This window comes from Sminthopsis crassicaudata, chromosome 1 (assembly GCF_048593235.1).
Source record: "Sminthopsis crassicaudata isolate SCR6 chromosome 1, ASM4859323v1, whole genome shotgun sequence".
NCBI classification, from domain to species: Eukaryota; Metazoa; Chordata; class Mammalia; order Dasyuromorphia; family Dasyuridae; genus Sminthopsis; species Sminthopsis crassicaudata.
This window is the reverse complement of record NC_133617.1, coordinates 255,748,938-255,772,029: the sequence shown is the minus strand read 5'-3', so window position 1 is coordinate 255,772,029 and position 23,092 is coordinate 255,748,938. Positions and strand designations below refer to the sequence as shown.

The 23,092-nt window shown below is 32.1% G+C and overlaps 1 protein-coding gene across 1 annotated transcript in view; it reads right to left on the bottom strand.

Annotated features, from left to right (window-relative positions):
• SNTG1 (syntrophin gamma 1) overlaps positions 1 to 23,092 on the bottom strand; it is an 813,750-nt gene that overhangs the window by 162,959 nt on the left and 627,699 nt on the right. The window contains 1 exon segment of the mRNA XM_074278136.1: positions 1,182 to 1,298. Within this exon segment, the coding sequence (XP_074134237.1) occupies positions 1,182 to 1,298 (117 nt within the window).

Below are 23,092 nucleotides of genomic sequence, written 5' to 3'. Positions count from 1 at the left end.
ATCCTTAAGTAAGAGATTGACCATTATCATTGTTTCTAAGCTTTACAATTTGAAAAAAAAATTCAGATTTTTCATGAGTTACCAAAGTTAAGGAAATAAAAATTCAGGATAATTCAATCCTCTGGTGAAAATTCTTTAGGATATGTTTTGGACTCCAAATTTAAATTATTTTATTTGTATTTACTTATATTTTCTTTTAAAATACATTTTATTTTTAATTTACATAACAAAGCAAGGATTTTCATTGCACATGAAGCTTCAAATTATTTGCACAATTTGCTATTTTAATACAAAATACTTTCTATAAATTCCTTTTTTTCTTTCCCTACCACCATCATATTATCCCTCTATCTCTCTTTCTTTCTTCCTCTTTTCTTTTCTTGATCATTCTTTTTCTCTTTCCTTTCTTATCCTTCTATCTCTAATCTTTTTCCTTCTTTCACAAAATCATAGAATTCAGAAATATGAAGGAAGGTCAAAAGATGCCTAATTCCATCATACAAAAAAAAAGAATACCCATTTAACTTTCTCAGAATATGATTATTCACCTTGTGATTTATGACCAATAAGTACAGGGAAACTATTACTTTTCTAAGTATCCCATTATATTTTTGGAGACCTCTGTTAGGATGTTTTTCTTGACCTCAAGCCTGTAGTTGCCTCTTTCTTTCACTCATGAGCTTTCACTCATTTTATTGTTCTTGGTTCTGTCCTCTGGAGCCAAAAAACAGAAGTTTACTCTTTCTTCTGTGTGATAAGCCTTTAGATACTTCATGATGGCAATTTTTCTGAGTCTTCTAGTTTCCAGCATGAACATACCAAGTTCATTCAGTTGTTCCTCATATACTTCTTTCTCCTATTTATTTTTAATCTGGATCTATGATTTAATTATTTTGGAAAGATCCTGAGTCTCCCTAGAATTCCACAAGTAGAGCATGGTAACTCTTCTCTAAATTATGATCTTAGAGATTAATTAACTTGTTGATGGTTGCATATCTAGAATGTCTCAAAAGCCAGACAGATATTTATATTTATTCTACTTCTGAGGCCTGCTTTTCTTAGGATATGCTACAATGGTTCTTATTGATATTTAATAGAATTAAGTCGAGTACATGATGCATTTCTATATATAAAACACAGGAAAAATCAGTTAAAATAACAATATAAGAAAATATACTTACTGGAGGTGCCAGAAATTTATAAAGAGAAGAGCCTCTCAGTGCTAAAAACTTTGGCGTGTATTTCCTATCTTGAAGGGAATCTTGTTCTCGTTCTTCAGTCCAGCCCATGTAGACTATCTGAGAGAGAAATTAATAATGTTGACTAATGTCACATAAGTTTATCTCTATTTCTGTCTTTGTTATGCAAATATGGTAAAGTATTTCTAACTTTTCACTAATTATTCTCAATTAAAATGATAAAAATAATTATATGTTTAAAATTATTTTAATTGCACATAAGGGTAGGTGTCATAAAAAACAAAAAAATATAGGCCAATATTTTCAAACATTTTAGATCCAAGATTAGAATGGTTTGAGAATTCCTATAAGGACAATAAAATGAAAGAAATGAAGACCAGTTATATAAGCCTTGTTTCCCTGAGGTTTTCTACATTATCTTTCTATCTTTCTCAGTGGAAGGTGATAACTTCCCTTATTGTCTAGACATGAGATACTCAGCATATAATGATTTTGATTCTTATCCAAGATAGAAAACTGCTACATTATTAACTGCTCTTAAACTTGGGTAGAAAAAGGGAGTAGGCTTGAGATTCAGTTCATTTGTATAGTGAACACACTATGTAAGGAAATTCCTCCCTTTGACATTTTCAATTTGTAGATTTAGAGGTTGCCTAGAGCCCTGGAAAATTAAGTTTCTTGTCCAGAATCAAAAAGCTGCTGTGGATCAAAGATGGAATTTAGACACAGGTTGTCCTGAATGACTCCAGAATCAGTTTCATATATACTATAACACGCTGTTTCTTAAAATAATATTGCTATATTTCTGATAATTAATAAATCAAAACAAACCGCTCTCTCTCCATATGATATATGTATATATATATATATATTTGTGTGTGTGAGCACTTTATAAATTTGAAAGTGATATAATAATGTCGATTAATCAAATAAGAGTAGTAGCACACAAATTGGGAAAAGAACAGAGAGAGACATGCAAGAATATTATGAGAAGAAAACAATGTAGTAAAAAGGATACAAAAAATGCCAAAAAAAGTAGCTTCTTTCTTACTAAAGCTTTTTATTTACAAAACATATGCATGAGTAATTTTTTAACATTGACCATTGAAACACCTTCTGTTCCAAATAATCCCCGTCTTCCCCCAATCTCTCCCCCGGATGGCAGGCAGTCCAATACATGTTAAATGTGTTAAAATATATGTTAAATCCAATATATGTGTACATGTTTATACAGTTATCTTGCTGCACAAGAAAAATTGGATCAAAAAGAAAGAAAACAAAATGCAAGCAATCAACAACAAAAAGAGTAAGAATTATATGTTTTGATCCACACTCAGTTCCCACAGTCCTCTCCCTGGGTGTAGATGGCTCTCTTCATCATGAACAATTGGAACTGGTTTGAATCATCTCATTGTTGAAGAGAGCCAAGTCCATCAGAATTGCTCATTGCATGATCTTGTTGTTGCAGTGTATAATGATCTCCTGGTTCTGCTCATTTCACTTAGCATCAATTCATGCAACTCTCTCCAGGCCTCTCCGAAATCATCTGCTGGTCATTTCTTACATAACAATAATATTCCATAACATTCATATACCATAATTTATTCAGCTATTCTCCAATTGATGGCATCCATTCAGTTTCCAGATTCTTGTCACTACAAAAAGGGCTGCCACAAACATTTTTGCACATGTGGGTCCCTTTCCCTCCTTTAAAATCTCTTTGGGATATAGGCCCAGTAAAAATACAGCTGGGTCACAGTATATACACAGTTTAATAGCTTTTTGAGCATAGTTCCAAATTGGTCTCCAGAAAGGTTGGATCTATTCAATAATGTATTTCATCAACAATGTATCAGTATCCCAGTTTTTCCATATCCCCTCCAACATTCATCATTACCTTTTTCTGTCATCTTAGCCAATCTGAGAAATATGCAGTGGTATCTTAGAGTTGCCTTACTTTGCATTTATCTGATCAATAATGATTTGGAAGACCTTAAAATAGTAGCTTTTTAACAATTGAAATTGTCCAAATGGAAGATGATTTCATGAAACATCCCAAAAAATTAAGACAAAGTCAAAAGATGGGAAAAATATAAGAAAATGTGAAATGTCTCAAAGGAAAAATGACTGATCTGGAAATAGAGCAAAGAAAGATGATTTAAGAATCATTTTACCACCTAAAAGCTATGAACCAAAAAATACTCTGATAACACATTTCAAGGAATTATAAAGGAAAGCTTTCTACATATCTAAAAACTAGAAGAGAATTATTTTTTGAAAATGAAACTGACAGTTAACTCTTCAAAATAAATCTCAAAATGAAAACTCCTGTTAATATCATAGCCAAAATTTTGAAGGTCTACATGAATAAGAAAATTTTGGAAGGAATGAGAATGAAATAATTCAATTATCTTTGAATCACAGCCAATATCATGCACAACTGAGTAGAGAACAAATTAAGGACACAAGGTTTATAATATGATACTCCAGAAGGAAAAAAATAGAATACAACTAATAATAACATGTCCAGAGAAGCTGAACATATTCAGTTTCCAGGATGATTTCAGAGTGGCCTCAGAGAGACTTACATGAACTGATACTATGTAAAGTGAGTAGAATCAAAAGAACATTATACACTATAACAGCAAAATTATAAAATTGGTAAATTTTGACAGATGTGGCTCTTTTCAACAGCAAGGGGATTCAGGTTTGTTCCAATGGTCTTGTGATGAAGAAAGCCATCTGCACCCAGGTAGAGAACTGTGGGGACTGAGTGTGGATCACAACATGATATTTCACCTTTTATTGATATTTGCTTGCATTTTGTTTTCTTTCTCATTTTTCCCTTTTTTCATCTTATTTTTATTGTGTACTATAGTAGTTGTGATTGCACATGTTTAACATATTGGATTACTTGCCACCTAGGGGTAGGGTTGGGGGAGGGGAAATAAAAATGGATACCATAAGCAAATTAGAAGAACAAAGAGTAATCTACCTCTTAGATCTCTGGACAAGGAAGAAATTATGACCAAAGAAGAATTGCAGTACATTATGGAATGTAAAATGGATAATTTTGAGTATATTAATTAAAACATTACAATATAAAACACTAATACATTACTGGTGGAGTTGTGAACTGCCCCAAACATTCTGTAGAGCAATTTGGAATCATGCTCAAAGGGCTATCAAACTGTGCATACCCTTTGATCCAGCAGTGTTTCAATTGGGCTGGTATCCAAAAAAGATTTTAAAGGAGGGAAAGGGACCCACATTTGTGTCAGCCCTTTTCATAGTAGCAAGAAACTGTATACTGATGGGCATTCCCTCAGTTTACAGTTTCAGTTAACAACTCCACCAGTGATATAGTAGTGTCCCAGTTTTCCTACATCCCCTACAAGATTCATATCTTTTCCTGTCACCTTAGACAATCAGAGAGGTATCTCAGAGGTTTTAATTTGCATTTCTCTGATCAACAATGATTTTGACCATTTTATCATATGACTAAAATTGTTTTATGTAAAGGGATGAAACTTTTGAGTCAATGCACTGGGGTAAGACAATGAGCACTTGAGGCTAATTACAGATTGGACAAAACTCTATAAGAATATGCTTGGAAAATGGCCCTTCCCACTATCCTGTGCTGGCCCAATCATTAGGTTTAAACAGAGAATTGTTGGAGGGACTAGGAAGTGCAGTGAGATGAGCCAAGGTCACTTCTGGGAGAAGAGGTGAGGTCACAGAGATCCCAGGTGTCCATTCTTTTCATGTCTACTGCTAAAGACCAAGAATAAAGATTTTTGCTCCAGCTGATTCTAAGGTACCCAAGGAAAAAAAAAGGTGATCAATCTCTTCTGTTCATTCTACAACATTTACCTGCAAATGTACCCTGAAAATAATGATATAAGTACTACCATGCTGCCTTTAAAAATAAAAACAGAGACCAAAATATAGCTCATGTTGGATTTAGAGAAGAATATGGGACATAATTGAGCTAGCATTTTAAAGCACCTACTATGATGCTGGCACTGTACTATGCATGTAAGGGCAAAAATTAAATAGTGTTTTACCTCAAAGAGATTATATTCTTTGAAAGGAAGCTTTATAATGACAAAAAGGGAAAAATATGTACAAAGTAATATGAGGAGAGCATTAAAAACTAGGAGGATCAAGAAAGAAAACATGGAAGAGGTAGAGTACAAATGCTCTAAATGGTATTCCTTATTTTATGATAGATTTTCATGTTTGTAGCCTGCTGGTGATCCCCTCATTGATGAAGTGCAGTGAATTTTCAGTGGCTATATGATTTGAGGCTTAATTATTCTTTATTCCCTATCTCTATCCATTGCCATCTCCTTGCTTTACTGATTTCCTTAATATACAAGCTAAAATCTTACTTTCTGCAAAAACATTTTTTCCTAAATTCAGCTAGTTATCCTCAGTATAACACACCATGACCAAGTAGGATTTTTACCATAAATGAAGGGCTGGTTCAATATTAGGAAAACTATTAACATAATTGATTATATCAATCACCAATGTGACAAAAATTATATGATCATTTCTATATATGCAGAAAACGTATTTGACAAAATTCAGCATCCATTCCTATTAAAAACACTAGAGAGTATAGGAGTAAATATAGTTTTCCTTAAAATGAGCAATAACATCTATTTAAACTTATCAGCAAGCATCTTATTATAATACTGATATTAAAACCATTCTTAGTAAGAGCAGGGATGAATCAAGTTTGCCCACTATTACCATTGCTCTTCAGTATTGTATTTGAAATGTTACCTTTAGCAATAAGAGAAGAAAAAAGACATTAAAGAAATTAGAACTTGTAATGGGGAAATCAAAATAATATTCTTTGTAGATGAGATGATGATATATTTAGGTAATCTTAGAGAATCAAATAAAACATTAGAAATAATTCACAACTTAAGCAAAGCTGAAGAATACAAAATAAATCCACATAAATCATCAAGATTTTTACATGTTACCAACAAAGTCCAGGAGCAAGTGAAACAAAGAGAAATTTCATGTAAACTAACTGTTGATTATATAAAAAATATTTGGGAGTCTACAAAACTATATGAATGCAATTAGAAAACACTTTCCACACAAGTAATCAATTGGAAATATATTACATTAGTTTGATTTAGGATGACAATTCTTAAAATGTTAGGTATTTCAATGATTGTCAAGACTGACACCAGTGGAATAAAAGTTCTTTTCCTGTCTAACCTCCCACTCTTTCTCATACCAGTATATATGCATGAGTAAATTTTTTTATAATATTATCCCTTGTATTCATTTTTCCAAATTACCCCCTCCCTCCCTCTACTTCCTCCTCTTGATGACAGGCAATCCCATACATTTTACATATGTTACAATATAACCTAGATACACTATATGTGTGTAAATACCATTTTCTTGTTGCACATTAAGTATTAGATTCCAAAGGTATAAGTAACCTGGGTAGATAGACAGTAGTGCTAACAATTTACATTCACTTCCCAGAGTTCCTTCTCTGGGTGTAGTTATTTCTGTCCATCATTGATCAACTGGAAGTGAGTTGGATCTTCTTTATGTTGAAGATATCCACTTCCATCAGAATACATCTTCATATAGTATTGTTGTTGACGTATACAGCAATCTTCTGGTTCTGCTCATTTCACTCAGCATCAGTTGATGTAAGTCTCTCTAAGCCTCTCTGTATTCCTCCTGCTGGTCATTTCTTACAGAGCAATAATATTCCATAACCTTTATATATCATAATTTACCCAACCATTCTCCAATTGATTGACATCCATTCATCTTCTAGTTTCTAGCCACTACGAAAAGAGCTGCCACAAACATTTTGGCACATACAGATCCCTTCCCGCTCTTTAGTATTTCTTTGGGATACAAGCCCAATAGCAGCAATGCTGGATCAAAGGGTATGCACAGTTTGATAATTTTTTTGGGCATAGTTCCAAATTGCTCTCCAGAATGGATGGATTCTTTCACAACTCCACCAACAATGTATTAGTGTCCCAGTTTTCCCACATCCCCTCCAACATTCATCATTATTTGTTCCTGTCATCTTAGCCAATCTGACAGGTGTGTAGTGGTATCTCAGAGTTGTCTTAATTTGCATTTCTCTGATCAGTAGTGATTTGGAACACTCTTTCATATGAGTGGATATAGTTTCAATTTCTTCATCTGAGAATTGTCTTTTAAGCCTCTGAAATCAGTGCCTTGAATTTAGGACACTTAGCCGAATCATTACTTTATTTTCCTTTACTAGTTAGTTCAATAATATGTATTGCTTCATTTTGCAACATTTGCACAATCATTAAAATCCTTCACATTACTTAGTGTCCTCACATTTTGTGTCCTCCAGATAATCTGAAAGCTCTTCAAGGACTGAAACTGTATCTCTTTCATTTTCCTTACCCTCCCATTGCAAAGACCTTTAGTATAAAAACTCAGTGTATACTTATAAAATATCACAGAAAATATAACTATGACTAATAAGCATGCATCTGTAATTCAGAAAAAAAGAATAAGTGAATTTTGAAAGGAAGCAGACACTATATTTCCCATATAATAAAAATATATACATGAGGCTTTTTTTTAAATTAACATGCTAACACATTATCTATGAAAGTAAATTATAATTGAAAATAGTACCATTCTCAAGATAATTGAATTAGAGTTTGAAGAGACTGTAAAAATCATCTGAATCAATCTTATCATTTTATACATAAAGGAACAAAGGCTCAGAGAGGTTAACTGACCAGTAAAATATTATATTGATTTTACACAAAATAACTGATTCCCAACCACACCCCACCACACACACACACACACCACACATATATGTACTAATATGTGGAGTTTTCCAAATACATGCATACACATAGAAAAATACAAACATATTCCCCACATTTTTCATATTTATATGTTTTGTGTTTCATTTGTGCTTTTACTTTGTGTGTATCCTTATTTCATATGGCTGTCTATACATATAATTATATTATACATTGCTACAGGGCAGGAACTTTTTCTTCTGCTTAAAATCTCTCCTATTGCACAAGCACAGTGAAGTGGAAATAAACATTGATTAGCTTTGTGTTTCTATGCCACCTGGTATGAGAAAGAGTGGGAGGTTAGACAGGAAAGAACTTTTATTCCACTGGTGTCAGTCTTGACAATCATTGAAATACCTAACATTTTAAGAATTGTCATCCTAAATCAAACTATGTTCCATCTAGCCCAGTACTCTATCCCTGGCTAGAATATTTGGAATCAATGTATTTCATATAAAAATATTGTTTTTCACAGCTTCAGTGTTAAACACAGATTCACAAAGTATCCTTGGCTTCCCTTGATAAACCATTATGAATGTATCATTCATGAATTTATTCAAAAATTCTAGAAACCATTCATATTTTCAGCTTATGCCACTTCTTAGAATAATAAATCCTCTAAGTTTACTATATGAAGCAATATTTTCTGCTATTTATCCTAACTTTCCTCTTTCAAAATCAGTGAATTATTTCTCTCCCACCTCTCTCCACAGCTTTAATACACCAGAAATTTATAAACAATTCTATATGTTTTTAGATTTTGAAGATCCTTTCTCTCCTTTATCTGTCATTTCAGGCTGAAGAATCTGAACCATTTAGAAATGTCTGCTAGAAATATCACCTCCCTGATCATTTAGTTGACTTTACCTAAATTGTGCTATTATAAAAGAGGATGACCTGAGTCTGCTTCATTCCTGAGAGTATGTGTGTAAAATATAAAAGAAGACATTATTATGATTTTGCTTTGATGATTCTCACCCTTTGCAAAGGTGACAGACTCAGCTCAACATACTTTAGGGAATAGCTGTAATGACAGATCTTCCAAAATGAAAGTAGAACAGGGTCACTGTCAAATGTGCCAGAATAGTAGCAGAATGGTTAAAAGGAAAATGTCAGAGATTTCAAAAACCTTGGTGAATGTAGATCCACCAATTCAATAACTTATGTTGAATAATTTTACTCCAAAACCTCAACATAATGCATTATGCAATTGAAATATAAATGATTAGTTACTGCTATGCATTAATTATACTTCTGATCCACTAATATGTACATGTTTAATAAAAATTTGGCCATATATTAATTTGAGTATGTAGGCCTAGGTATAGCATTAGGCTTTGGATCAGGAATATCCATTTTCATAAGTTCAAATCCAGTCTCAGATTCTTACTATCTATGTGACCCTAAACATGTTTTCCTCATCTGTAAAGTGAGCTAGAGAAGGAAATAGCAAACCACTTTGGTATCTTTACCAAGAAAACCCCAGATATGTTCACAGAAAATCAAATGACTGAACAAAAAATGTATGATTGCAGGCCCAGGGGGCTCTATCCACTGTACTATCTAGTTGCATCTGCAAGGAATGGAATTTTAACATGTCAAGAAGGCATTGGAATAAGTTAATAAAAAGCTAAGGTTTTTAAATTTCTTTCTGTTTTTCTATTATCCAAGTTGGTGTTCTGTAAATATCTGAAATTTTGTATGTATAAATCAGTAAAAAGAACTGGAAAAAAAATCTGAGAATAAGCAGCATTCACATTAAAAAAGTTAACTGATCTAGAAAAATATGGTAATAAACAAAAGGAAGGAATGCTGAAAAATCCTATTGAACCACTCTAATTGGAGAGGGAAGAAAAGACCTGCAGAGCACATCTTCTGATGCTCAAACTGACTTAGATGCCAAAAGCTAATTGTAAATGATAAATTGTAAATGATTTTGACTCGTATTAAAGAAATAGCAACTTTCAAAATTGAAGGAGACATTGATTCTCTAAATTGAAAAAAATGAAATATTGAACAAGTAATAGATATGAAAATGAATATCTTCTTTTTGGAAGCCAGTAAAAATAAAAAGAAATATTTAAAAATATTGATATGAGTTGCATGCAAGAGAAATGTACATAAAACATGAAAAACAAAAAAGAAATGGAAGTCATGAGAGGAGGAAAAATCAATTTGAAGATTATTAGCCTCTAATTCTTTGGTTTTTGGAAGCTAAAATCCAATGCTTAGATGTTGTCAGGGAAAGAAAAAAAGGTATTCTTTAAATTCTTTTCTTATTTTTGTAATAATAGTGTTTCCAATAACATCATGTCTTGGAGGAATATGTTTTCATTCTGACCATGTCCTTCATCTTCTGTTGTGTTGTTGTTCATCCTTCATAGTCAAAAAGGACCAAAGACATCATTATATTGGAATCAAAGTACAGTGTGTTTGTGGCTAATCAGTACAATATGAGCTTGAAGATTCTACTACTTATTGGGCACACTCCATTTGAATATTTTTAGTCTTTTAGAGCACTCCTGGATTCCTTATCATCTCTTACTTTTCATGTTTAATTTCTTTCTAAAGCCTGTCTGTTTTACATTTCCAACTTCTTTCAAATATACCTCTTCTTTCTTATGAGAGTGTCATCATTTTGGTACATGCTTTCATGTGATAGTGATGTGGGTAGTGGTGAATTTGCCCGCCTCATTTTTCTCACTCCAATCCATACTTCATTTAGTTGTCAAAACAATTTCCTTAAAGCACAAGTCCACTCATATCACTCCCTAATCAATAAACTCCAGTGCCTCCACATTACTTCCAGGATAAAAAAATCCTTTGATAAAAATTCAAAGTCCTCCCTTTTCTAGTCATCTTACACCCTAATTAACCACCACATATTATTTTGTTTAAAAGAAACTAGCCTCCTGGGTCTTCCACAAATAAGATATTCCATCTCCTTCCAGTCATTTACTCTGGCTATCCTCCATAACAGGGATATTTTCTCTCCTCAACTCTGATTACTGAATTCCTGAGCTTACTCTGAGTTCTAGAAGTAATTTCTAATATCTCATAATTCCAATGCCTCCTCCTTTTCAAACTATTTCCTTTGTGTCCTATTTATACATTATCTGTACTTATTATTTTTGTGTAAATTACTCTCTCATTAGATTATAAAGTCTTTGAGGGCAGGAACTTTTTGGCTCTTTTTGTATCCCTGGCACTTACAATGCTCAATATATACTGCTTAATAAAGAAGTTTTCTGATTGAAACTGTGACAATTGGTGACACCACAGAAATTCTCTCTCAGCTTTAAGTAAAATGAGGTTAATGAAATCATCTGTAGCATTTCACAGAATTTTGGGGAGTATCATATACAAAATGTATACAAAGTATTTTATGAACATTATAATTAATGCTCCAAGTCTGTTTTATTAGGAACAGTATGTCTTTTTTTTGGCAACACTTACTGGCAAAGAGTTGACCATCATGTTACCAATTACATTTTTTGGGCCTCAGAAACTCATTAAAGTGCCCTCTTTAAAGGCTGCATTAGAAATTGCAGTCTGTATTAATAGACAGAACATTTGCTCCTGTGGAATCATTAGACATTGATATTTTGAAAAAAAAAGTATAGCACTATTTAATTGTAAGCTCCTTGAAATTACAGAATGCATCTTTTTAAAAAATCCCTTTATTTCCACTGATTAGTATGATGATTTGTACATGCCAGATACTTATTATAAGTAAATTTAATTAAATTGTATTGAATCAATTAAAATAATTTTGAGGTTTAAAATCTGTCAGTAAACAAATTACTTAGACTGAAGTGAGTCTTCTTTTAAGAAAATAGTTAATCATAGCTATTTAATAAATATAATGTAAGAATTTATGGCAAAAATGTTAAAGTTAGCAATAACAAGGGATATTCTGTATGCTCTTCATAATTAATTTTAATTTAGAATGTTATTTATGAAATAAATCAATAATACTGAGAAATATGAAAATAAAGATTGTATGAAATGATGCAAAGTATACAATAGGCAAAGAAAACAACATATCCAGTGACTATAATATGCAAATGATAACAGTGAAAAGGCATTTTGATAATGATTTATAGCCTAAAATCTTGATCATAGAGAATGAATAATAGAATATGCTTCTCTTATCCCAGTGGAAATTTAGTGATGTGGCATAGATAACTATGAGGTGTGATTGCTAGGTTGGTTGACGTGCTTAAATACTTTTGTTATATTATAAGTATGGTTGGGAAAGAGATTTAAGGATATATATCTAAGAAATCAAATGAAAGACAACATTTTAAAAATAAATTTAAAAAGTTAATTTTTAAAAGTATTTGATGTTTTGTTTCAAAGCAAATAATTCAAATAGGTTTTTGATGAAGTAATATAAATTGAAAATGATTTTAAAATATTTAATAGTAAATATGGAAACTAATAAACAGAAGTGTTAAATTTCTATTGTATGTAACATGGTAGGTAAAAGCCAAACCTAGAAATCCATATCTTGACTCCCAGTACATTATTCACTTTTGAAGGTTATGATGTTAGAAGATTGTGTTTACTATCTTGTCTTTCTTAAGATGCTCAATCACCTTTTTACCCCTAGCCTTATTGGAAATTACAATTGCTTTAAAAATTACTTGCTTATATTGATAAATTATTTCATTTAAAGTAAATTAGTTGGTGCTGTATTCAGAATATTTTAATATAATAATAAATTATTTTCATTTCTTGACTCATTAGAATTAATTTCCTCTGCTCCTTACTACAGGTTTGCTTCAAGGATAAATAGCTCTATAAAAGAAATAAAATTTTGGACAGCTAGATGGCTCAATATATAGAGCACCAGCTCTGAAATCAGGAGGACTTGAGTTCAAACCTGGTCTCAGACACTTAACACTTCCTAGCTGTGTGACCTTGGGCAAGTCACTTAACCCCAACTGCCTCAGCAAAATTAAATAATTTAAACTCTAACATCTGTAAGGCAAAAAAAAAAAAAAATATATATATATATATATATATATATATATATATTTTTTTTTTTTTTTTGCCATTTGAGTTATGAGTAATAATGAACACTTTGTTGGTTTCCATGTAATTCAAAGTTGATTTTTGATACCATAGGGAGATTTCTTCAATATGATAACATGTTCCTTCTTATGAAAAGAAAAAAATATATATATATCATATTTATACAATATATAGAAATTGAATATATAATGCAAGATTAATGCACAAAAATGCTATTGTTAAAATATATCAAAGCCTGGGCAAATCATGAGGGATAAGGCAACACTTTTCTTTTAATAAAGGTTTGGTCAATTGCTACAGTGGAAGAGAGGAGTGTGTAGTAGTTACTTCCCTAAAATATTAGAATAAAAAGTCCTTATTAATAATTCTTCCATTCTTTTCCACACCCACCTTGGGACCACATTAATGCACCAATGTATCAATGTAAGTACTTTTTCATATTTCATATAACAAATTATTATTGTAAATTTATTTCACATCCAAAAGCAGCAATGAGATTTTTACATTTCTTTAATAAAGTTGAAACATATGAACTAGATGCAATAAATTCTTGGAGCAGCTAAAAAATAATTATGGTTGAAAACTTTGGGTAATCTACAAAAATGATTTCCAGAACTTTTTGGTCAAGATTAAGAGGCAGCTTAATCATCTGTGGTACACCAAGGCATACAAAAAAAAAAAAAAAAAAACAAAACAAAACAAAAAAAAAACCAAAAACAAAAAAAAAAAAACAATATAAATGGATTCATTAATGCATTTGCAAATTATACTTTCATTTTTCATAGGCATGGATCTGATGTGATAAGTGGAAAAAGCATTGTGTACAGAGTCAAAGGACAAGGCATTTTATTAAATAATTAATAAATCAATTAATAATAATTACTTTTTATATAGTTTTAAGGTTTGTATAATGCTTTCCAATATTATCTCATCCTATTCTCACAACAGCCCAGATGAAGAAATTGAAAAAGATGGAGGTTATATGACTTGACCAAGACCACACAGCCAATTAGGTACTTGAAGTTGGATTTGAACTTGCAGGTCTTCCTGGCACCAGATTCACTATGCCACCTAGTTGTTGAAATCTCCCCTACCTTGTGTGACATTGGTTAAATCATTTAACCACTAAAGGTCTCAATTTCCTCATTTGCTAAATGAGTAGCTTGTAACTGTTGGGTGGTGCAATGGATAAAGTGCTGGACCTGGAGTCAGCAAGATTCATCTTTCTGATTCCAAATCTGACCTCAGATACTTAATAACTATGTGAGTTGGGGGTGAATCACTTTACCCCATTTGGCTCAATTTCCTCAGCTATAAAATGAGAAAGAGAAGAAAATGGCAAATCACTTTAGTATCTTTATTGAGGAAATTCCAAATAACATCGCAAAGAATAAATGTGATTGTAAAAGACTGAACAATTATAACTACAAAATGAGAAGGATGAACTAATTGAGTAGTTCATTCCTAATTCTAAATTCTCAGTAAAAATCTGTTTATTTCACAGTCCAGAAATGTTGCTTTAGCACACATTAGTAATATAATTAATTATCCTTATTCACAGAGTCAGAGAACTCAGAATAGTAAGTGTCCTAGAGCAGGTAGGCATACTGCCTGGTACATAGGAGGCACTTAATATATGTTTGATTGATTATTGAGTCACTGAGCTCAAAAAGCATCTAGTCCAACTCATAGTTGAAACAAGGACCTGTTTGATGACATATCTCACAAGTAGCCTTCATAATTTCTCTTGAACTCCAGTGAATAGAAGCCTTTACCCAGTACATTATTAAGCAATTTTCTAATTGCTGTTTTTTTTTTTCTTATGTGAAATTTACATTTTTCTTTTTTATCTTTTTCAACTTTTAATTCTGCCTTCTGGAATTAATAGCACAAGTCTAAAACTTGCTATTTATTAATTGACCCTGATAGAAGAAGTGTAGAATATGTAGGAACTTTCAGTTAAATCAAAATTAAAATCAATTCAATCAAAAGCAAGAAAACTAAAGAGATCTGCCAACACAGTGGTCACATTTCAAATAAAAGTTCTTATAGTGTATATAAATTAAAAATATTCACAGACATGGTAGTAATGTTATTTAAATCAGGATTCTTATAGGGTATATCTTTAAAAGCCTCATTAAAAGCATATTTTATATGATTTCAGAATTTAGAGGAGAAAGGGAGTAAATTGAAGAGATGATGGATTAAAGTCATATATGAATTAAGTTTCAAAAGAAGGATTAAAATCCAGTTCTTTTGACTCAAAATTAGATATTTTTTTCTATTAAACCATGAGTTTCTACCAAAAAAAATGCAATATAATGTTATTTTACACATAGAAAGGGGAAGAAACTATATTCGCACTTAAGACTAGTTTTTCCAAATTTGGGGGGGGAAAGAACAAAACAATAAAAAGGCTAAGATAGAATCACATAGTTTTACCATTTTTCGAGAATTTCTCACCTTCCTCAAAGTTTCTATTCTAATTCCCCAACCTGACAGGAAAGTAAAATAAATTCTCTAAGATAACAACAAAGGAACACAAATACTAACAATATGGAAATGATTGGGATAAAGGCCTAATGATAGATTGTAGTAGGAATCATATGAAAAATGTACTTGAAAAATATTTGAAAAACTAAATAAAATACAATAAAACATAGGTATTATTAATTAATACATGAACTACAAGGATCCTTACATGTAACAGATCAATGGTCCTATTTCTACTTGAGTTTGACATTATTCTAAGAGACAATAGTATATGAAAAGTATTTTAACAAAATTGTAAGACAAAGTCCTTTATGAGATTTGTGGGGGAAATATTTATTGACTTAGGAGAGTGAAGCAGTGGATATGTCATGAAGAAAATGACATTTGCACTATGCTTTAAGGATGAGTAGGAATTCAAGAAGCAAAAAGGAAGAAAAGACCATGTTACACATTGGGACCACCTAGAAGTACAGAAACGTGAAGACACAAGTTATATATAGAACAGAGCCACCTGTTGATTTTGAGGGGTATTTTTTGAGGCTTAATACCTCACAAAACTAAGGTAAAGAATTGTGATATGAGAAATCTTTTAAGAAAGTACATCAAAGAGTCATAGAATTCTAGGATCAGAAATTTTTTCAGATATATTTTAATATAAAGAGTTTGTTCTTAAATAGTTGCCTACTATTCTTGGAGTTAGTAAGTATCAAATGGTAAAGAAAATAGCCCATGACTAGAAAAGAACCTATTTTGATACAACTTTGAAAAGAACTCATCAGGGGTCATGATTTATGAACTTATGAGTACCATAATTTTTTGAAATGGGAATACCCCCATACAAGGGAGAAGAAATGGTTAATTAAATGATATTGTTAAGGATACAGAAATAGTTTATCTTGGACATAAATTTGAACTCAGGAAGATGAATTAGTCTTTTTGACTTTAGACCTGGAACATTATCTATTCTGCCATTTAGCTGTCCTTGGCTTGAAAGTGTATTTACTGTTAAAGCTACTTAATTATTCCCTCTGCTCCATCCACACTTTCAGGGTTCCTCCAGGAAGAGAAATTCCCCTTTCTTTCTGTGGCTTCATTGCAAAGGCAAGAGGCTTAACTTCAAAAAGTCTCTACAACAAAAAGTTTTCTTTAACCTTATAAATATAGCAACTGAACCATTCATATGCTACATTTCACACAGCAGAGGTGACTAATGGCTGATGATGTTACCAATGTAACTTGTATATGATTTCTGGGATAATATAAAACCTTGTCTCTGATTTAGGTTAAAAAAAAAAGTACATTCACCAAAAGACTAATCAAGGTGACATGGATATTTTCTAAACTACTGGACTCTAAATAATACTTAAATATCTTCCAAATTATTATCTTGAGTTATTCATTCTACTTGGTGAGTAGAATTGATTTTTTAACAATCAATAATGCTTCTGTTCTGCTGTAATTTCCATTTCTAGGATTATCTAACCCAGCCTTTTGCAAATTATGTTCCAGGGACCATCGGGGATCCTCAAAAGATTTTGGGGGTATATGAAGTCAAAACAACTTTCATAACAATACTGAAAAGTGATTATTTCTAATGCAATAAATATTGATAGATATGATCTAACAACAACAACAAAAAAAAAAAAACTATTGGAAGTAGTACTCAGTCATTTATAAATTTAAATGAGTTCTGATACTAAAAAGTATGAACACCATTGCTTTGCTCTACTCCCCTAGCAAGCTGTGGATGGTATAATTTACAAAAATATTGGGAATCACTCATGGCTTATACTTGTTTAGTTTGCCCTTCAACCCCAACCCCTAAATCATAAACCGACTAAAGTGGTTGCATAGAAAGATGTATTTTGGTGTTATCATCAATGTTGTGGGCAATGGCATCAATCTTCCTCAAATTTGTGTCCTTGGCTTCTAGATTGTGATCACAAAACTGTAATTTCAAGTTGAGGGTTGCCCTGTGTTTAATCATGATATATAAATTCAAATAAGAATCAGCTTAATTTCCAAATGAGAACTTCAAGAGATTATGGAGCACTCCATAATTTTAAAGAATATAGTTTCATATCCTTATTACTATACAACTTTCAGAGGGGGTGGGGGAAGCTTGTAATAGTAGTAGTAGTAGGGGTAGAGAATTTACATATAGCTCTTTGATAATGTAAAGCACTTTGCACATATATCATTTGATCCACTTAACTCTCTGATGTGTATTGTATTTTTACCCTCAATACCCTCCAATTCATAAATGGTCAAAGAATATGAACAGACAATTTTCAGATGAAGAAATTAAAATCATTTCTAATCATATAGAGAAATGCAAATTAAGACAACTATGAGATATTACTACACACCTCTCAGATTAGCTAAGATGACAGGAAAAGATAATGATGAATGTAGGAGGTGATATGGGAAACCTGGGACACTGATACATTGTTAGAGGAATTATGAATGGATCTAGCCATTCTGGAGAGTAGTTTGTAACTATACACAAAAAGTTATCAAACTGTGCACACCCTTAGATCTAACAGTGTTTCTATTGGATCTATATCCCAAAGAGATCTTAAAGGAAGGAAAGGGACCCACATACGCAAAAATGTTTGTGGCAGCCCTTTTTGTAGTGGCAAGAAATTGGAAACTGAGTGGATGCCCATCACTTGGACAATGGCTGAATAAGTTATAATATATAAATATTATGGAATATTAATTTTCTATAAGAAACCATCAGCAGGATGATTTTAGAGAGCTCTGGAGAGACTTACATGAAGTGATGCTAAGTGAAATGAGCAGAACCAGATGATCATTGCACACAGAAATATCAATATTATGCAATAATCGATTCTGATGAATGTGAGACTTTCCAACAATTACATGACTGATGCCAGACTGGTTCCAATGATCTTGTGATGAAGAGAGCCATCGACACCCAGAGAAAGAACTATGGGAACTGAATGTGGATCACAACATAACATTCTCACTCTTTTTGTTATTGTTCGCTTGCATTTTGCTTTCTTACTCATTTTCTTTACATTTTGATCTGATTTTTCTTGTGCAGTAAAAGAATTGTATAAATATCACACATATCAGATTTGCCATATATTTTAACATGTGTAACATATATTGGATTGTTTGCCCTCTAGGGAAAGGGGTGGAGGGCAGTTGGGAAAAATCTGAAATACAAGGCTATGCAACGGTCAATGTTGAAAAATTATCTGTGAGAGGCGGAGCCAAGATGGTAGAGAAGATACACGTGATTTTGTGAGCTCCCTTCTTCCCTCATTACTAATTAGTTAAATCAGCCTCAAAAATCATTCATTTCTATTTGTTCCATCCTGATTTTTAATGAGTTATTTTCTTCATTCACATTTTTTAGTTCTTTTTGTATATGTCCAATTTCTGAATTGGAAAAAGAAAATAATCATTTAAAAAAATTTAGGGAAATGGAAAAAAATTCAATAGAGCAAAATAATTCATTTAAAAACAAAATTGGACATATACAAAAAGAACTAAAAAATGTGAATGAAGAAATGAATGATTCATTGAGATCCCAAGAATCAGTCAAAAAAAAAATGAAAAGCTGGAGAATAACGCCAAATACTTACTGGGAAAATCTATAGACCTGGAAAATAGATCTAGGAGAGATAATCTGAGGATCATTGGACTTCCTAAAAACTATGACCAAAAAAAGAGCCTAGATTCTATTTTACAGGAAATCATCAAAGAGAACTGTTCAGAGATAATAGAAACAGAAGGGAAAATAGGCATCAAAAGAATTCATTGAACACCTTCTGAAAAAGACCCTAAAAAAAAAGGAAAGATTATTGCAAGCAGCTAGGAAAAATCAATTCAAATATCAAGGGGCCACAATAAGGGTCACTCAAGATCTGGCTGCCTCCACATTAAAAGATCAAAGGTCCTGGAACCAGATATTCCAAAAGGCAAAAGATCAAGGATTGCAACCAAGAATATACTACCCAGCTAAATTTAGCATTTTCTTCCATGGAAGAAGATGGTCATTTAATGAAACAGAGGAAGTCCATTTGATCATAAGAAAAAAACCAGCCTTAAACAAAAAAAAAAATTTTATATACATCCACAAGACTGAAGAAAAACAGAAAAAGATAAACAGAACTCTTGAGAACTGTATCTCTGTTGTGGAAATATAGAAAGTCCGCATGGATAATTTGATTTTACTGATATAAAAAAGGGGGGGGAGTAGTAAAGGGAAGGGGGTAGTATCAGAAAAAGGGGAAGGAGTGATAAAAAGAGGGAGACTACATCCCAGTAAGAGGCATAGAAAATCTACCACATCTGAGGGAATTTAGAGAGGGGGAGAAACATTGGCTGAATCTTACTCTCATCAGAAGAGGCTCAAAGAGTAAATAATTGAAATATTTGTTTTTCAGAGAATTCTTTCTCACCTCATTAAAAAGGGGGAGAGGAAAGAGGAAAAGGAAAAGGGGAATAAGGGAAGGGACTTGGAAGGAGGGGGGAGGGATACTAAAAAAGGGAGAGCTGTACGTCACAAGTGAGGTCTATAAATTAAATATTGGGGAAGGGGTTCAGGGGGGGTCAAGGAAAAAAACATAATATGGGGATAATATAATAGCAGGAAATACAGAATTAGTAATTTTAACTGTAAATGTGAATGGGATGAACGCTCCCATCAAACGGAGACGGATAGCAGACTGGGATCAAAAGTCAGAACCCTACAATATGTTGTTTACAAGAAACATACATAAAGCAGAGAGATACATACAGAGTAAAGGTAACAGGTTGAAGAAGAATCTATTATGCTTCAGGTAAAGCCAAAAAAAGCAGGGGTAGCCATCCTGATCTCAGATCAAGCAAAAGCAGAAGTTGATCTAATTAAAAGAGATAAGGAAAGAAACTATATCCTACTAAAAGGTAGCATAAACAATGAAGTCATATCAATACTAAACATATATGCACCAAGTGGTATAACATATAACTTTCTAAAGGAAAAGTTAAGAGAGTTGCAAGAAGAAATAGACAGTAAAACTATAATAGTGGGAGATCTCAACCTTGCACTCTCAGATTTAGACAAATCAAACCATAAAACAAATAAGAAAGAAATTAAAAAAGTAAATAGAACATTAGAAAAACTAGGTATGATAGACCTTTGGAGAAAACTGAATGACGATAGAAAGGAATATATTTTCTTCTCAGCAGTTCATGGATCCTATACAAAAATTGACCATATATTAGGACATAAAGATCTCAAAATTAAATGTAGGAAGGCAGAAATAATAAATGCCTTCTTCTCAGATCACAATGCAATAAAAGCTACATTCAGTAAGAAGTTAGGGGTAAATAGAGAAAAAAGTAATTGGAAACTGAATAATCTCATCTTAAAGAATGACTGGGTGAAACAGCAAATTATAGAAACAATTAATAATTTCACCCAAGATAATGGCAATGATGAGACATCATACCAAAATCTGTGGAATGCAACTAAAGTGGTAATAATGGGAAATTTTATATCTTTAGAGGCTTATTTGAATAAAATAGAGAAAGAAAAGATTAATGAATTGGGCCTGAAAATTAAAAAGCTAGAAAAAGACCAAATTAAAAACCCTCAACCAAAAATTAAACTTGAAATACAAAAATTAAAAGGAGAAATCAATAATATTGAAAGTAAAAAAAAAAAAAACTATTGAATTAATAAATAAAAACAAGAGTTGGTTTTATGAAAAAGCCAATAAAATAGACAAACCTTTGGTAAATTTGATCAGAAAAAGGAAAGAGGAAAATCAAAATTTTAGTCTTACAAATGAAATGGGGGATCTTTCCACCAATGAAGAAGAAATTAGAGAAATAATAAGGAGTTACTTTGCCCAACTTTATGCCAATAAATTTGATAACGTAAGTGAAATGGATGACTTTCACCAAAAATATAGGCTTCTTAGATTAACAGAGGAGGAGATAAATTGCTTAAATAGTCCCATTTCAGAAAAATAAATAGAACAAGCTATTAATCAACTCCCCAAGAAAAAATCCCCAGGACCAGATGGATTCACATGTGAATTCTACCAACCATTTAAAGAACAATTAGCCCCAATGTTATATAAACTATTTGAAAAAAATTGGGGATGAAGGAGTCCTACCACACTCCTTTTATGACAGAGACATATTACTGATACCTAAACCAGGTAGATAGAAAACTGAGAAAGAAAATTATAGACCAATTTCCTTAATGAATATTGATGCTAAAATCTTAAATAAGATATTAGCAAAAAGACTTCAGAAAATCCTCCCCAGGATAATACACTATGATCAGGTAGGATTTATACCAGGAATGCAGGGCTGGTTTAATATTAGGAAAACTATTAGTATAATTGACCATATTAATAATCAAATTAATAGAAACCATATGATCATCTCAATAGATGCAGAAAAAGCATTTGATAAAATCTAACATCCATTCCTACTAAAAACGCTTGAGAGTATAGGGATAAATGGACTATTCCTTAGAATAATCAGGAGCCTATATTTAAGACAGTCAGTAAGCATAATATGCAACAGAAATAAACTGGTACTTTTTCCAGTAAGATCAGGAGTGAAACAAGGTTGCCCACTATCACCATTACTATTCAATATAGTACTAAAACACTAGCCTCGGCAATAGAGCCGAGAAAGAGATTCAAGGAATTAAGAGTAGGAAATGAGGTAACCAAACTATCACTCTTTGCAGATGACATGATGGTATACTTAGAGAACCCCAAAGACTCTGCTAAAAAACTATTAGAAATAATTCAGAATTTTAGCAATGTTGCTGGATACAAAATAAATCCACATAAATCCTCAGCATTTTTATATATCACCAACAAAATGCAACAGCAAGAGATACAAAGAGAAATTCCATTCCAAACAAATGTTGAGAGTATAAAGTATTTGGGAATCCATCTACCAAAGAATAGTCAGGAATTATATGAGAAAAATTACAAAACACTTGCCACAAAAATAAAGTCAGATTTAAATAATTGGAAAGACATTCAGTGCTCTTGGATAGGCTGAGCGAATATAATTAAGATGATAATACTCCCTAAACTAATCTATTTATTTAGTGCTATACCAATCAGACTCCCAAGAAACTATTTTAATGACCTAGAAAAAATAACAACAAAATTCATATGGAAGAATAAAAGGTCAAGAATTGCAAGGGAACTAATGAAAAAAAAGTCAGATGAAGTACCTGATCTAAAACTATATTATATAGCAGCAGTCACCAAAACCATTTGGTATTGGCTAAGAAGTAGACTAGTCGATCAGTGGAACAGATTAGATACAAAGGACAAAAAAGGGTACATCTATAGCAATCTAGTCTTTGACAAACCCAAAGATACCAACATTACGGATAAAAATTCATTATTTGGAAAAAACTGTTGAGAAAACTGGAAATTAGTATGGCAGAAATTAGATATGGATCCACACTTAACACCATATACCAAGATAATATCAAAATGGGTC